Source organism: Lithobates pipiens, unplaced genomic scaffold (assembly GCF_037356315.1).
Source record: "Lithobates pipiens isolate NorthernLeopardFrog02 unplaced genomic scaffold, aLitPip1_a1.2 Scaffold_18, whole genome shotgun sequence".
Classification (NCBI taxonomy): Eukaryota; Metazoa; Chordata; class Amphibia; order Anura; family Ranidae; genus Lithobates; species Lithobates pipiens.
In genome coordinates this window covers 484,555,372-484,572,880 of record NW_027507758.1, presented here as the reverse complement: position 1 = coordinate 484,572,880, position 17,509 = coordinate 484,555,372, and the positions used below count along the sequence as shown (strand labels likewise).

Sequence of the window (17,509 nt, the reverse complement as noted above, 5' to 3'; positions counted from 1 at the left end):
AAAAGAAAGACTAAAATATTTACAAAAATGTGAGGGGTGTACTCACTTTTATGAGATACTGTGTGTAATTATGATGATGTCTGTACTGCTGGAAGGAACAGAATATATTGCAAGCGGGACTATTTGTTATGATATAGAAACAGACAAGTGTATTCATGACATAGAATCACTAACTTGAACTGGCAGAATATGTCTGCATATTCTGGAGGGATGCTCGAGGCTTGCAGAACAGTCACTCTAAAGGTGAAAATGCTGCCCAGTTTCAGGGGATGTCCACCTCCATCACACAGGTCCAGAGAAGCCTTAATTGGGCTGTCAAGTAGAGCAGCTTGCTGAGAGGCTGGAAAAGAAAAAAAGTTCATGGATTATGCATATATGCATTATGCTGCTATGCATATATATTCCTGGTATGCAAACAAGAAACATAGGAATGAACAGTGAGGAAAAATCTTTCTTACAGGGACACAACAACAATCAAACACTATTTTTCATTGAGTAATGCCCTGTACACACGGTTGGACTTTCCGATGGAAATTGTGCTATCGGATAGTGTTGTCGGAAAATCCGATCGAGTGTGGGTCCATCGGACTTTTTCCGTCTGAATTTCCGACACGCAAAGTTTGAGAGCAGGATCTAAAATTTTCTAACAACAAAATCCGATCATTTAAATTCAGATCGTGTGTAGACAATTCCAATGGGAAAAGTGCCACACATGCTCAGAATAAATTACGAGACGAAAACTATTGGCTACTGGCCCGTTTATAGTCCCATCTTAGGTGTTGTACGTCACTGCGTTCGGAACAATCAGATTTTCCAACAACTTTGTGCGATTGTGTGTATGTAAGACAAGTTTGGGCCAAAATCCGGCAGATTTTTTCGAAAAGTCCAACCGTGTGTACAGGGCATAAGAGAACGCTAGAAATATAGACCTGAGCTGGAGGAAGGATCTGCAGATGCCAGATGCCAGATGCCAGATCGTTTCCCTGTCATGCAGTGATCGCTGTTGCAGTGCTTGGCAGGCATCAATACAAAAAAAAATAACACATGCACATTTTTGCTTTTTGCAATATGAATTAAATTATTATTTCAGATGTAATTCTCCTTCACCCCTTGTCTACCACGGTGTCCTGGAAATATGTAGCATAGAGTGTGCATGTGTGTGTAAAGATAAATTGCTTCACACAGGAGAGGTATTACCATCTGAGTGAGAGTAATAATTCTAGGGCCATAATTCATGATTAACTCTAGTAACCTGTCAAGGCTTTTAACCAGTTTACACCCATGCCAATTCTGACATTTCTCTCCTACATGTAAAAAACTTTTTTTTTTTTGCTAGAAAATTACTTATAACCCACAAACATTATATATTTTATTTAGCAGAGACCCAAGAGAATAAAATGGTGGATGTTGCAAATTTTTATGTCAAACTGTATTTGCGCAGTGGTATTTCAAATGCAATTTGTTTGGAAAAAATACACTTTAATGAATTTTGTTTTGCACTCAAAACACTAAATAATACGATTTTTGTGGTTAAAATATAAAAAGATGATGTTACACCGAGTAAAAAGATACCCATCATGTCACGCTTTAAAATTGACGATTTAAAAGCTTTTACAGTTTACCAGTTTAGAGTTACACAAGAGGTCTGGAGCTAAAATTATTACTACCGCTCCAACGTTCGAGGCGATATGGTGCAATCACCATTTACAAATGTGCACGGGACTTGTGTTTTCTTTACATTTTTGAAAATTATTTATTGTATTTAAAACTTTTTAATTTACAATCTTTTTAACATTTATTTTATTTTTATTAATCAAAAATTGGTTATTTATTGGTTATTTACTCCATCATTTAGCTTCACATCCTGTCTAAGAAAGACCTTTGGCGCTGAGAGTCAGAAGTGAGAGGTCTCCTGAGGTGTAATAGTTCTGCCCTGTTAACTGCATGCTGATAACATGCACTATATTCCAGCTTCTATATAGGTGTTAAAGTATCAAACACATAGATCTCTAGCACTTGACATTCCTTCTACCTACAAGGCTCTTTTCATGTGATTTAGTTATGCGCACTCAGGAAACAGCATGTTATCATCATGGGTCAGGCAGTTAGCAGAGCAGCAACAAATGCTCAGAGTAAGGTAAGCTAAATAAGAGGGGAAATACAAATCCTTACTAGGTAAACCTGAACATTTATTAAAGTTTAAGAATGAATGGTCAGATCCTTGCACAATCCCAGGTGTGACAGGTACTCTTTAAGTAGTAATGGAATGATAATGATATCACTCCTAGGGCTTGCATCTTTAAAAACAAGTTGGCAGCAGCAGCTCCCATGCTTCAAGGTTGACAGGTTCCCTTTATTTTCTGACTACTGCAAAAAAAGCATTAGTGGCAATGAATCCTTAATATCTTTGCACGGTACTTACAAAACACACACATTTCACTTACGTGCACAAGTGTTATTGTTAACCTCATCAGCACTTGGGCCACTGTCTGGGTTCTGGCCCTGGCCCCCTTCCACTATGCGGAGTTCCTCCTGCGATGTACCAGAGCGTGTCATTCCTGCACAAGTCTCAGCCTGGAACTGAATTACAGAGAAATACAGAAAGGGAACATCTAATGTAATGACAAACTCCAAGCTATTTGTCAGATGCTACGTACATTAAATTAATTAAAGTAAAATAAAATATACCACTATATAGAATAATACAGTAAACTACAGTACAAAAAAAATACAATTTATTTCTAAAAAGGATGGGTCATAAAATGGAATTTACCTTCCTTTTATCTCCTAAAATAAACCCTACAACCTGAGAGGAATGTTTTACATTTTATGAAAAGCAAAATGATTGTGTTTGCCTATTTTAACTAATCAAAGTATTGTTACCCACAAAACTACAAATGTCCTGATCTGGCATTTAAATTGAAATTCCGAGTTCCTACAATATGTTTGGGCCTTCAATTGTCCTGTAACTTTATTCACCATGCCAAAATTGAGAAGTGGGGTTGCGTTCCCAGACCCTCCCAAATATTACCAGGTTATTTTGCATGGTGTAGGGATTATGAGCTCAAGCCATGGATATCCCTGGAAAAATCCTGTTCTGACATCCCCTTGTGTTGCCTGCCCTGGATCATAGGCCCAAATCTCAGGGCTCTCATGCTGAGCCATGGGACAGCTAGCCTCATCTCAGACATCTACTGTCTGTACAAAATTTTAGATAACCTAGAGTTCGCACCTGGCCTTTCTGATTTGCCATTCATACCAGCTCTTGGAAGGCTGAAAACTATAGACTTGGGGATTTTCTTGGTTACTCTGGTCTGAAGTACACTTTGGCTCTTAAACAGATGTTTGAATCCCCTCTGAATATGTGGCATCTTAAGCAACTGCTTCACCATTTTTCTTCCGTTCTCAAAAAGAGGATATCCCATCATCAAGTCACCCTTTGACCGCTACTGCCTCGCTTCAGGGTCATCTTCCCATGCGGTCTTGACTGCATATAAACATCTGATCCAGACCTTGGACACTTTTACACCCACATTCATGATCAAATGGTGGCGGGATCTTGGGACTATGTTCTCATCTACCCAATGAGAAGATGTTCTCTATTTTTCTCAATACTCCTCTATAACGGATAAATACCAGATATGGGCTATAAGAATCTGACCAGATGGTACAAGGTTTCAACGCTCTTGCATAAAAAGTTTCCCTATGCAACGCATGTCTGCTGGCATTGTGGAAGGGAAGCGTGTATTCTTCTTCATATTTTCTGGATGTGTGGTAAACTCTGACATTTTTGGTCACAAGAGAGGGACTTAATTAAATGATTGACATATTGGGGCTTGGGGGATGAGCAAGCTCGATATCTGCTGCACCTTTCCAGGCACAGGCACAGATAAAGGAAAACGATGCTGTTTCAGCTTTTAAATGTGGCTAAGGCATGCATACCTGTCCTCTGCAAACAGGAACCCTCCCCCAACAATAACACTTTGCTCTCTAAGGTTATTGCAATACATCACATAGAAAACATTACTGCCACTCTGAAATGGAAAGAAGAGAGGTTCAGGCACACATGGTTCCACTGGACACTTTTAACATGCACTCCTTGATAGCTGATGAAGACTAGTGCTTCTGGACTTTGTCTGCCATACGACATCAGGGGACGTCCCCTTTCTCCCTCATATTTGATCTTTACCTTCCTCTCCACTTCTTCCTTCTCCAACCCCCCAACGTTTTATTTAATTTTTTTTGTTTTCTTTTCTCTTTTTCTTATGATATTTCTATTCGTGCTCCATGAATTCTTCTCCAGTTCTGCTTTATGGTTCGTTTTATTTCATAAAAGAACTGAGAGGGAGCCATGTGGCCAACTGACCTAACTATAATTGCTGTTGTGGTATACTTGCTGTGTCACATGTTTCTGGGATGTTTCATTTCACTTGTATCATCTATATTTGATTTATTGCTTGTATCTATATAATATGTTGATGGGTTTGTGCTCACTCTCCTTTTCAAAAACTGCATAAATAAGGAATAAAAAAATAAATAATAAAGTTGATATTCCATCCCAAAATTATCCTATTTTGAAGAAGGGTTAGGGCCTATGTTGGGTTTTTAAACCTGTGTCCCCATATGGAAGATTTTTTTTTTTTATTCTGCTCTCGTAACATTTGCCACTAGAGCAGAAAATAAAGGGGAAAGCTAAATGTTTAAAAAATTCCCAACGGGGACACCTATTCCAATCTATAGTGGGATTTCACCTTATTTTGGGTAGATGTATTCTTACTTCCTGTTGCTTCACTTGAATAGGAACCAAGAGGAAATGCATTCCATTGGGGCACAAAGAGCTATACATGCCTGAGTGAGGTTCTGACCCTTCTACACTCCAAAAGTAAATAAATAGTTGCTGGAGCTCAATAGAACATGTGATAATTCTGTAATCTGAAATGTATTTAATTCTAATTCTATCACATGTAAATGATCTTGAACTCATGATTCTTTGGATCCTCCACTAGAGAATGCTCTGTCTAATTGGGCGACTATGTGACAGATGAGGTTTAATGTTGAGAAATGTAAAGTTATGCACTTGGGGGCTAAAAATATGCATGTATCATACATTTTAGGGGGAGTACAACTGGGAGGATCCATAGTGGAGAAGGATCTGGGGGTTTTGGTAGATCATAAGCTCAATAATAGCATGCAATGCCAAGCCACAGTTTCCAAAGTGAGCAAAGTCCTTTCTTGTATTAAGAGAGGTATGGACTCCAGAGAGAGAGAGATATAATTTTGCCCCTGTTCAAATCATTAGTAAGACCTCATCTGGAATATGCAGTTCAGTTTTGGGCACCAGTTCTCAAAAAGGATATCGGGGAACTGGAGAAAGTGAAGAGAAGGGCAACCAAACTGATAAGAGGCATGGAAGAACTCAGCTATGAGGAAAGATTAGAGGAACTGAATTTATTCACTCTTGATAAAAGGAGATTAAGGGGGGATATGATCAACATGTACAAATATATAAGGGGTCCATATAGAGAACTTAGTGTCGAGTTATTCACTTTACAGTCAACAAAGAGGAAAAGGGGGGGACTCTTTAGGTCTAGAGGAAAAGAGATTTCATCCCAAATACGGAAAGGTTTCTTCACAGTAAGAGCTGTAAAAATGTGGAATAGACTCCCTGCAGAGGTGGTTCTGGCCAGCTCAGTGGATTGCTTTAAGAAGGGCCTGGATTATTTCCCAAGTGTACATAATATAACTGGGTAATAACATTTATAGTTAAAGTTGATCCGGGGAAAATCCGGTTGCCTCTCGGGGGATCGGGAAGGAATCTTTTCCCCTGCTTTAGCAAATTGAATCATGCTCTGCTGGGGTTTTTTGCCTTCCTCTGGATCAACTGTGGGTATAGAATTGGGTATATGGGATTGTATGATATTATTATTATTATTTTTTAGTTTTTTTTTGTGGTTGAACTAGATGGAGCTGAGTTTTTTTTCAACCTGACTAACTATATAACTATGTAAGTTGAATACTCCTCATCCATGAGTTCTTAGCACTTTGATGGCGATTTTAAAGTATTTCCCTCTAAAATGAAGTGCTATCCATATGACAAACACCTTGCACACCCAGCACAGAAAGTACTGGAGAGAAAGGAGAAGAACTGAATTAGGTTTCCCCAAGCCAAGAGTCTATTGGTTAAACTAGATGGTCTTCTTTCAACCAGACTAACTATGTAACTATATACTGTATATGAACATAGAAAACATGGCCATTGAGTAGCAAGCATTTTCAAATAACACTTGCTAATTTTTACGCAAAGCAATACACCATGTTTAGTGTTGGTTGAGCCTATTCTTTACTTCGTAAAAAACAATAAGCTCAGAATAAATACCTACTACTCCTTCTTACCAACCCATGTAAGCATTTATTTACTGTATATGAAGAGTAAGAATAAAAGGAGACAAAGAATTATCACAGAACATTTTTATTTGAACTTATGAATTAATCACTCTGCGACCACCCTATAGCAGTTTTACATAGATATACATGATTTCAGAATTCCACCTACAGGGGGCGTGCGCTCACGCCACCGGCCGCAACCTCTGCTGTGAAATCTTACAGCAGAAGCTGATCTGGGGGTCTGGGGGACTCAATGTTCTCCAGAACCCGCCGATTGTGTGTAAACAACACAGAACAGGGATCTGCCTATATAAACAAGGCAGATTCCAGTTCTGACAGGGGGGGAAGGCATGGATCCTGTGTCTCTGCAAAGCATGGACTAGATTCCATGTCTTCCCCTTGTAAAAGAAGCATATATAATACACACAAACACTGGCTAGGCACACATTTAACCCTTTGATCACCCTAAATGTTTAACCCCTTCTCAGCTAGTGTCATTAGTACAGAGACAGTGCATATTTGCAAAAAACTAAAATTTAAATTCCATAAATACATCCTATAGTTTGTAGATTTTTTTTTACCAAAAACATGTAGCAGAATACATATTGGCCTGAAATTTATGAATAAATAAAATGTTTTAAATTTTTCTTTTATTGGATATATTTTATAGCAGAAAGTAATATATATATATATATATATATATATATATATATATATATATATATATATATATATATATTTTTTTTTTTTTTTCAAAATTGTTGGTCTTTCTTTGTTTATAGCGCAAAAAATAAAAACTGCAGAGTGGTGATCTAATACCACCAAAAAAAAGCTATATTTGTGGGGGGAAAAAAAGGCATACATTTTATTTGGTTATAGCATTACACGACTGCACAATTGTAAGTTAGATTAAAGCAGTGCCATATCGTAAAAAATATGCCTGGTCTTGAAAATGGGGGGGGGGGGGAATGTAAAGCTTCCGGAGGTCAAATAGTTAGGAATCTAAGTGTTGTGCCCAAACAACCAATCAACCTATCATCCTCTATCTTCTGTATTCTAACATGCCACCAAAATATGAAAGGGATAATCTAACTGGTTGCTATACTCAAGGAAGCACACAGTCTTGAGGTTTATTATGTCTAGAATGGAGATAAATATTGTATTTATCTTTAAATTAAGTATTAGATATGTTTTCTCACCTTTTGGAAATGTTGGTCATCAAAAGAGATTTTAGCTGTTCCAGACTGTCTGACCCCTGAGCCATAGTCAGGAGCTTCCTCATCAGCTACAACAAAGAAATAACATTGGGTCATATCCATATACACAGTCTAATAATGTATCTTGATTGTATGCAATATTTTAAAAATAAGTTGTCAAAAAATGTGACACGGGCTATCTTTTCCAACTAGAGGAATCTTCAACAATATAAAAACATATGTACAGAGAAAATATGTTTTGCGAAGCCTGCAATTTAATGTTGTTTGCAGCAATCTGCATAAATAATAGCTGGATTATAAGATACTCTTCTTTTAAAAATGGAGTGAAACATAGGTAACTTATTTATGATTTTATCATCATTAGGATATAATAAAACTTTCAAGACCTCCACAATGTTTACCAGCATAATCCATGAAGCCGCGTACACACGGGCGGATTGTATGGCCTACTTAGTCCGTCATACAATCCGACGGACAGTCCGTCATACTTTCGAATGAACGGACTTGACCACACACGGATGCACAAACAGTCCGTCGAAAGCTTGCGCGATGACGTGTACAGCACGTACGACGGGACTAGAAATAGGAAGTCCAATACACAGCAATGCAACCTTTCGCCGTGTAAATCCTTTCTGAGCATGCGCCATTCTTAGTCCGTCGAACTAGCCTACTGACGAGCGGATTGTCCGCTGAAACCAAAGTATGACGGACAGAATTACGGAAATTCCAAAATACTTAGTACGCCAGACTGCACGCTGAAAAAGTCTGCTGAAGCCCACACACGAGCGGACTGTCCGCTGAAATGTGTTTCGACGGACTAAGTAGGCCATACAGTCCGCCCGTGTGTACGCGGCCTCAGAATGCTTATTGCTGATGTTCCTTCACAGTTTGTGCATTTTTGGAACAGCGTAAGGTGAACCTACATTCCATACATGGTAGGGCCATACACTTTCAGTACAACTGCCGAAGTAGATTTGCACTAGTCTTCTGGTTGTATGTTCCAGGTGTAATGACGCATAGTGGACAGACTGTCTTTCGGTCTCTCTGACCTCAGCCTTGGCATGTTTTATGTGCTTATGAGGTTTATTTAAAGGAAAATCCACTTTGCACTGCAAGTGCACTTGGAAGTGCAGTCACTTTAGAGGCAGGCACCTCTACTGTACCCAGTATGTACCCTCTACTGTACCTATCTAAGGTATAAAATATGTGTGGTCCATTAAATCAATTTGAAATCCATAATTTCTCATCAGTTCATATTAATCTGAGTCTGACCCAACACAACAATTAAAATGTATGTATTGCACATAAGAAGTCACCAGATGCATATTTGGATATATACTAATATAATTATTTATAATAGGTGCCTGTTCTGCTGCCTCCGGGTTACACAGGTCTGGTGATTTTATCTCACCTCACTGGGGAGTTACATTTTGAGGGCTGTACTTCCTGGTTCATGGTCATCTGCCTCCACACTGCCCGGTCATCCAGAGATAGGGAGAGGAATCGAGGAGAGCTGGATCGATTGGCCTGGCTATTGTAAATAAGGCTTATGTGGCTGCTCTTATTAGGGGGTCGCATACTATCTGGTAAGTGCGGCTTATTGATTTTGGTCGGTATCACCCACTCTGTCTTCTTTCTTGTTTCCTTAACGGCGTGTGGGACTTCTCATCTTGATAAATTTCCATATGATTGCACAGTTAGTTGGATTAGCTCTGTGGACCTGAACCTTAGTGGACATTCAACTGTCATTTTATTAATTGATTTATTTGCACATGTTCATCACATGTTTTGAATATTAGCGCTGCACCATTTCTTTTATATGTATTTGTATGTCACGTGTCTGGACATTGGGCACAGCTGCTATTTATTTTATAGTTTATTGTTTGCGCAGACATATTTTCTGTTTAAAAATATGATTATTTAGCAATAGTAGTAGCTATATGCAATGGTTTGTATCAAAGCATTAAATTAAAGGTAAACATACATGCAAGCCTACACGTAGGTATAAATAATGTAAAACATCTCACCAGAAATGGCCTGAACAGCAACCCGAAGGAATCCTTTAACTTCCCCTTTCTCACTGACAATGGCGACTCGATGGACCAGGGGCACAGAATACAGCAAGTTACTCAGGTAGACAAAGGCCCTGCAGAGGGGGAGATAGGTTACAGGGGGAGAGATAGGGACAGAAAAAGAAGAGAGAAGGCAGTGGAGGGAAGTGTAATGAGAACAGGTGGGAGTGGTAGAGTAAATTGATAGGAGAAATGAAGAATGTATTGGAAGGTGAGAACACAAAAAATGAAAAACAGATTTGTGAAGAAAAAGGATAGGGGAGATAAAAGAAGGTGAAGAAAAACAAGAAAGAATAGGTCAGGACACACGTAGCAATACTTTAGTTGGAAGGGCACAGCTCACACCACAACAAGAGCTGCCAAGCCAAAGAAAACATAAGTGGGTGGTCAGCCACGAGCAGCCGAGGAGTGAGTGGGTCAGCTACAGCAGGGGAACAAGGGATAATGGGATGAAGAAACAAACTGGGTGGACAACAAGGGAAGGAACTGTGAAGGTGAGGGAGGGTTGGAGGCAGTGAGGAGGGCCAACTAGTGGACCCTGGTGTTCTGTGTGAAGGAAAAGGCCAGCAGCAGAGCAATAAAGGTGTATGGGTGTGTCGGCCAAAATCTGAAACAAATCAAATGAAAATAGAACAAGGCAAAAAGAAACAGAGAAACAGAGAAGGAGCCAGCTCTTTCCTCATACCGGTGGAAAAAAAGAATCCTACAATGCTACCAAACCATTTTTTTTGGTAGATTAATGTGTAAAGTTAAAAATTCTGAACATAACAATCCTGACAGTGCACTACCCACCAAGAAGAAAATAATAAACCTGAATATAATTTTGGCACCTTAACAAAATGGGTGGTTACAGATGTTTACTATGCATGTATTTAGGCATTTCACAGAATTAATGAACATGCTATATGGATCATAAGTGGGCTGGCTGACATATGTAAAGGGATAAACATGCATAATATGAGTAAAATCATCTAAAACGTCACATGTTCCTTTACTTATTACAAGGACAGTCAAGTATGCAAACAACAATATAAAATTAGGGTGTCCTAATTAAGGTTCACCTTGTTTTTAGATGTGAGAGACAATTCTTTCATAGTGAGGAGAGTATGGAATTATTAACATTCTAAGTCTGACTATGCTTTTTAAAATGAATAGTATCATGCTCAAAAACCTTCAAACTTCTCTAAAGCTTGTTATATCTGGGGGGTTCCAATGGTAAAATTTATACCTTGCCCTTCCCAGTTTTTGCAGCCTGTATAATGAGGTCCCACTGCCTTGCAGGAGAAGGAGCCAGGCTTATGTTGCTGGTGGAGTGGGACTGTACAGTAGAAAGGGATTAAAAGTTTTGACACTGAAATACCCATGAAATATCAGTCATTGGACAGGTCCTCTGTAACTGAAATACCAGTTTACTGATCAGGAAGTATTATAACTGGCCCTTGTAATATCACAATATTAAATCTAACTGCTAGACTAAGGCAAAACTGTTCAAATCATGTTTTTTTTCCAGGCAATTTCATTATTAGTCCCTGTGTATCTCTCTATGAAGCTCCTTAGTATTTTTTAAATTAATAGGGCACTAGAAAAGAGAGAGAAACATATTGTCTATGCCTACATGTCCTAATAATACAACTTTATGGTTTTAAAAGTATTTTTCAACATAGATGTTCTGCATTGTAGATCAGTGTGTAACTATACAAAATCCATAGGGTACACCAGCAGTGCACTTAGGTGTGTCACCCTGAAAGAGCTAGTTGCTTCCCAGCATGCTCTGGGCAGACCTGACGAACCTTCCCACTACACTGAACAGAGGGGAGCGGTCATGAAACGGGTCGGATCTGACAGCACAGCAGGGATGCTCCTGGGATCCATCTTCCTCTTCCTCCTCATACTCCAAACCCTCCTCCTCTTCAAGCTGGGAGGCCGGCTCTGGGCCCTCGGAGCCAGGGCTTGAGAGGGTGGGGGAGGGGGTTATTTCGGCCATGCTGTCGCTCATGCATGTGGTGAATAAGGGAGAGCTGAGATCAGAAAGGGGGGAGGGGCAAGGTTAGTACAAGACAGAACTGGTTAATCCGCACTGTTGGCTGGAAAACCCAGAGGATCTTAGAAAATGGGCTAAAGAAAATATTCTGGTGGTGACATTACAGGAATGGCAGGGTGGGAGGTACACAGGATATAGAATTATGAATGAGAAACTACAAACCAATGGACAGAAAAGGTGGTGAAGTAGGGAAGCATGGATAATAAGGTTAAGGGCCAGAACAATATTTTTCCTTGATCAATACTGTGTTCTTTCCATTTTTAAATAGAGAATAAGACATTAGTGGGGTAACCATGGGAACTATAAACATAAATTGATTGATGATATGTCCATACAATGGCACCATGAACATGCCAACATTTTATTAGTACAGCAGTACCCTATATAATGAACATTTTGAGCTTTACAACAAATTAAAATGTATATATATGAACAAGAAAATAACCAAATACACCACTCCTGTTGCAAAAAAGAAAAACATGCGTAAAGGTACGTATTTATGATGTATACTGTAAACTGTGAGCAGCATTATTTTTCCTTTACTTGTGCTTGCAGTGTTACATGAAATGTCCATTAGTAAGGAGCAACCATTTAAAGGAGAACTTAACCTTTAAGACGGCCATTGTTAAAGGTGTTTTGCCATGTTCATACCATATACATGCCAACTGCCAAACAATAATTAGCATTTTCTTATTTTCATTTCACCTTTCTATGGTTACATTAACTGCAGGAGCCAACCACTGCTGCACACAGGTGCCTAGGTTTTGATATTATCTTTAGAAGAGTTTTTTTCCTATGTTCTCTTGCGTACAATATTTCAATAGCTGTTGCCAAGGAAACAATTCTGCACAGTTTTTAAAGCCTTTTTAAAGATCTTGGAAACTCTCCAAAAGTGTTTATCTCTTATAATACAAACCACAGGAAATTAATATACCAAAAAAAAAGAATACCAATAATAATGAGCTAAAAAAAAACGGATCTTCAGCAATAGCTAAAACTCCTACTAAAGTTGGGACTGGCAGGAAAGAATAATACATGAGGTCATCTATTGAAAATTAGATACTAAATTTGAAACATTATGTACGTCACACCTAATCTTGACATATTGATGAAACAAGGGGCACACAATAATACAGGGGAGGAAGAGCTTACCTGCCCACCAGACGGAACCATGGGAAGCGATCATAAAAGGGATCACCCCCAGTCACCACATTATCACAGTCTTCACTCAGACCTGATGGGAGTTCAGCTGCTCGGTCATACATTTCCCGCATCATGTCCAGACGCTGCCTGTGGAAGTTTTTATACAGAAGCAATAAATAAGCATGTTTCACAGCAAAGCAAGTTTTTTTTTATTAAACAGAGTAAAGCTGGCCATATACTTTCTACATTTTAGCCAGTTCCCAATGAACTGGCCAAAATTTACTGTGTAGGTACCTGTCATCATCTTCCCGCCGAACATTTTGGCCAACAGCAGCTGCATCCAATCAGATGCAGGCATTATAACAACTGTTATGCCAGAATACAATTTGTCTATCCGTGCTGTACAGCGTGGAAATGAAAATCTGTTTGATTTTGTTCTTTCAGCCTGAAGGCTGAATGAAAAAAATTCTAAAAATGTCTTGCCAGCTTAAGTCATCTTATCATGATAGCTTCCTTCTCCAAACTGTCACACAAAGTATGCTATTTGAATATCAACACTCAAGTCTAAAAAATAAAAAGACAAAATACTAACGTTGAAAACGTTAATCCACTGAGTTTTGTGGTGGAGCTGTGGTTATCAATGAATATCATCACACCCAAGCTGTCAGGTATTTAATGGTTATATACTGTAAATTAAAAAAAATGGTCTAACAAAAAATTATCTATTGCCAGTTTAAGCGGTCACAATCACAATTTACCCATTACAACTATAAACACCAGCTGCACCCCAAACTCTATTTGTTTAGGATATTGGGGTCAACATGCTCTCAGCCCTTCTAAAATAGAAGAACTAGCCTGTATAATTGATGCCATGTTGGTATTATTTGGTTATTGGGGGGATGATATGAATCTTTTTAACATAAGACAATAAAAAAGAAAGTTAAAAAAATGCTGTCAGATTCACACCTATGAAAAAGGGTAACAAGAGAAAAATGGGTGAACTGCTAGAAGAGAAGGTTTTTTTTAAACTTTACTCATCGCTAGCTATAGAAAGCCAGTTTAGTTATCATCAGGGATGATGTTTACTTGGAGGTTGCATATTGTTTTTGCCACATTTGTATGTGAGTTTTACATTGGTTTCCCAAGTTTCCACCAACACCCCCAAAGCTGCTAAATAATGACTATAGCATTATGTTGTCTATATTCCTAATGACTGTTGATTTTAGGTATAGATGACACTATATATTATCAAAAGGGCTCCAAAAGTACCTGAGTTTTTCCAAGGTCCAATAGTGAGTAGCACCATTCTTCTGGTCCTGGACCTCTACAGCCACAATGGTCCTTGGGAAGGGACGTTTCTCTCGTTCAGAGTGAGCATCAGGGGGCAACAAATCAGGTGGTAGTGGTGAATACAGAGTATCTGTCAGCAGTACAAACTGGAACTGAACCTGCAAACAGTCACAACCATTAAAAACATATTAGTCACATAGGGGAGATTTACTAAAACTGAAGCATGCAAAATCTGGTGCAGCTCTGCATAGAGACGTATCATTTTCCAGGTTTTATTATCAAAGCTTAAAGTGGTTGTAAAGGCTGAAGGTTTTTTACCTTCATTATATGCATGAAGGCAAAAAACCTTTAGTGTGCAGCTCTCCCCACAGGTGAAAGCAAAAAGACATACAGCATTAGGTGAGTTAAGGAGTAGTATTCAACTAACAGATAAAATAAAACAGAAACACTTAAAATATATAGTAGATATGCACAAAAAGATAAAGAAAAGGGGTCAGACTCTACCTTTAAGACCCCATAGTTGATTGCTGTCTTGTTTTCATTTCAAAGGACAACTCCAAAATAAAAACTTGACCAGAAGATGTTTAAAAGACTGACGAGTACTGTTATTTACCACTGGTAGCCCTACTTCAAAATTACACCACTGTATCAACCACATTTTATTAAAACATTAAATACAAAGTTACTATTACCAACCAATCAAACTATGTTTTGTTCCTACAGAGGTTGAAAAATGAATGCTAATACCTAACTTGCTATGTATAACAACCTCACCTTTCACTTTTTTCATATTTCCCTGAAAGGTTTTGCATTTAAAATACGCATCATTTATCATGCACATAGGTAGCTTTGAATTTTTGAGATTGGTTGAATCTTTTCAAGCCTCGTTGCACTGGACAATTTATCTATATAAGCAAAAAATCTTAGCTTCATTCACAACAGCATGACTTTAGTTTCAAGTGGAAGAATAGTAATACGTATGTCAATGCAGGTAGAAAGTATAGCACTCTGCAAATTTGATAGACGTGCTTATGATATGTGGGAATGCACTCTTTATTAAGTGTAAACAACTTTGACAGGTAAGGGAATTGAAGATATATTATAAATGATAACATGTATAATCATACTATTTAACGTTAACATATTAACCTCCCTGGCAGTATGATTATTTCAGATTTTAGGTGCTGAAAGCGGTACAATTTATTTTTGCATGAAAATTTGGCATTTTATATTGTAGTTCTGTAATTCTTAGGAATAACTCACTTAAATCTGTCCAAACCAGAGTCTAGCAGACATCCCGGGTATGATAAAGTTTGAAAAATGAAATCATAAATTATAATATAATAAATAACTATAAATAATGATGCCAAATAATAATATAACAATAATAAAAATTATTCAATAATGTAATCAAATCAAAAACACTGAAATTTGCTCAGTTGCAGAATTGTCACTGTTATTACTTTTCAATATTTGATGACGGCTCTCCCCACAAATCACTATCGCTCAATTCTGCGAGTGATTTCAATTTATTATCGCCGTTTTCTAGCTGGTCTAAAATCATTTTTGATGTAAAGGGACAGTTTTGGTTGCTATGGACAATCTCCAGTTTCCACGCATAGAGAACAGTTTTTAAAATATAAAACTACATGCAGGGCACTGGGCAGACCACTAGGGACAAAGGGGATGTGAAATAATTACATAGAGCACTGTAATCTGTAAGATTACATTATACTGTATGTAATGTGTGTGTTTCACTTTTTGAATTTGGCGCCGATCTCCGTCCCCGTGCGTCGCAATGCTCGCAGGGAACGGAGCTCAGCTCCGTGATTAATCGAGCGGGGGACGAGCCGCTCGTACAGCGGGGGGACATCGCTGTATCCAAGGGAGAAGGTAAGTAAACCTCCTCCTGCATTCAGCGATGCGGTCCCGAGTCTGGCTCGGGGTTACCCCTTTTGGTATAAAACTTCCACCCCAAGCCAGACTCGGGAATACCGCCAGGGGGGTTAAATAAACCAAAATAAATGGAAATTCCTTGAATGTCTGGTCTACAACCGACTGAGCAACCACCTCGCCATGAATAACCTTGATCCCCTTCAGTCTGGCTGCAGCCTTCAACACTTCACGGAAACTGCTCTCCAAAAACTCACAAATGATCTGCTAACAGCTAAATTCAATGGACGCTATTCTGTACTCCTACTCTTAGACCTCTATGCTTTCTTTGACACAGTGGACCACCCCCTCCTCCTCAAAAAACTCCACACTCCAAAGCTCTCTGTGACTGTACTCTTTGCTGGTCCTATTTATCCAACCGCACCATTAGTGTCACTTACAACTCTACTTCCTCCTCTCCTCTCCCTTTCTCTGTCGGGTCCCCCAAGATTCTATTCTTGGACACCTCTTATTCTCCATCAACACCTCCCTGGGTCAAGTAATAGCTTCTAATGTTTCCAGTATCATCTCTATGCTGAAGATGCCAAAATCTATCTCTCTACCCCTCAGCTCATTTCGTCAGTCTCCTCACATATCACTAATTTACTAACAGACTTATCAGCCTGGATGTAACACTGCTTCCTCAAACTCAATCTATCCAAAACTGAGCTCATGATTTTTCCTCCCCCACATGCCTCTGCCCCTGATCTCTCTGTCGAGATCAATAGCACTACTATCAGCCCGTCCCCACATGCCAAGGCTCTAGGTGTAACCCTGGACTCTGAACTATCCTTTCAGGCCCATGTACAAACACTTTCCAAATCCTGCCATATCAACCTCTGCAACATCTCCAAAATACGCCTCTTCCTAACCAATGACACCACAAAACTCCTAGTTTACTCCCTGGTCATCTCCCGCCTTGACTGCTGCACTTCCATCCTCACTGGATTACCTTTACATAGGCTATCCCGCCTTCAGTTTATCATGAATGCTACTGCCAGGCTGTCATGAAAAGGTTCGCCTGTTGGTGGCGCTGTCGGCTTCTTGGATCGCAGTACCAGTGTCCACCAGCGCGTGTCTTCTAACACCCAGGGCCTGTAATAAGAGGACTTACCTGTTGGTGGCACTGTTGGATCCTTGGGCCGTAGTACCGGTGTCCACCAGCGGGTGTACTCCGGCAGACAGCACCTTCTGCGCTCAGCTGTTACGTGAGGTTAATCACTGGCAGTCTTATAAATACCCGGCAAGCCCTCATATACTTGCCTTGGTATCTCTCTCCTTGGGCTCTGAACATGCTGCCTGTTACCCGATCCTGCATCAGACTTGTTCCCGAGTGTACCCTGACCTGGTCCTTCTTGTGTTCCTGTACCCGTACCCTGACCCTTCAGCTCGATCCATCCCTTCCCTGTCCTGTTGGTTTCCTGTCCCTT

General features: G+C 39.3%; 1 protein-coding gene across 13 annotated transcripts in view; it reads right to left on the bottom strand.

Annotated features, from left to right (window-relative positions):
- The window catches only part of KIF1A (kinesin family member 1A), a 220,684-nt gene that overhangs the window by 60,046 nt on the left and 143,129 nt on the right, over positions 1–17,509 (bottom strand). For 7 of the 13 annotated variants that reach the window (XM_077488465.1, XM_077488466.1, XM_077488468.1 and 4 more), the window contains exons 24-30: positions 14,127–14,305; positions 12,867–13,004; positions 11,464–11,691; positions 9,629–9,747; positions 7,584–7,669; positions 2,445–2,580; positions 175–340 (exon numbers count right to left, since the gene is read on the bottom strand). In XM_077488465.1, coding sequence (XP_077344591.1) covers positions 175–340; positions 2,445–2,580; positions 7,584–7,669; positions 9,629–9,747; positions 11,464–11,691; positions 12,867–13,004; positions 14,127–14,305 — 1,052 coding nt within the window. The remainder of the gene's footprint in view (positions 1–174; positions 341–2,444; positions 2,581–7,583; positions 7,670–9,628; positions 9,748–11,463; positions 11,692–12,866; positions 13,005–14,126; positions 14,306–17,509) is intronic. The other 6 variants (XM_077488470.1, XM_077488476.1, XM_077488471.1 and 3 more) reach the window with 1 other exon arrangement.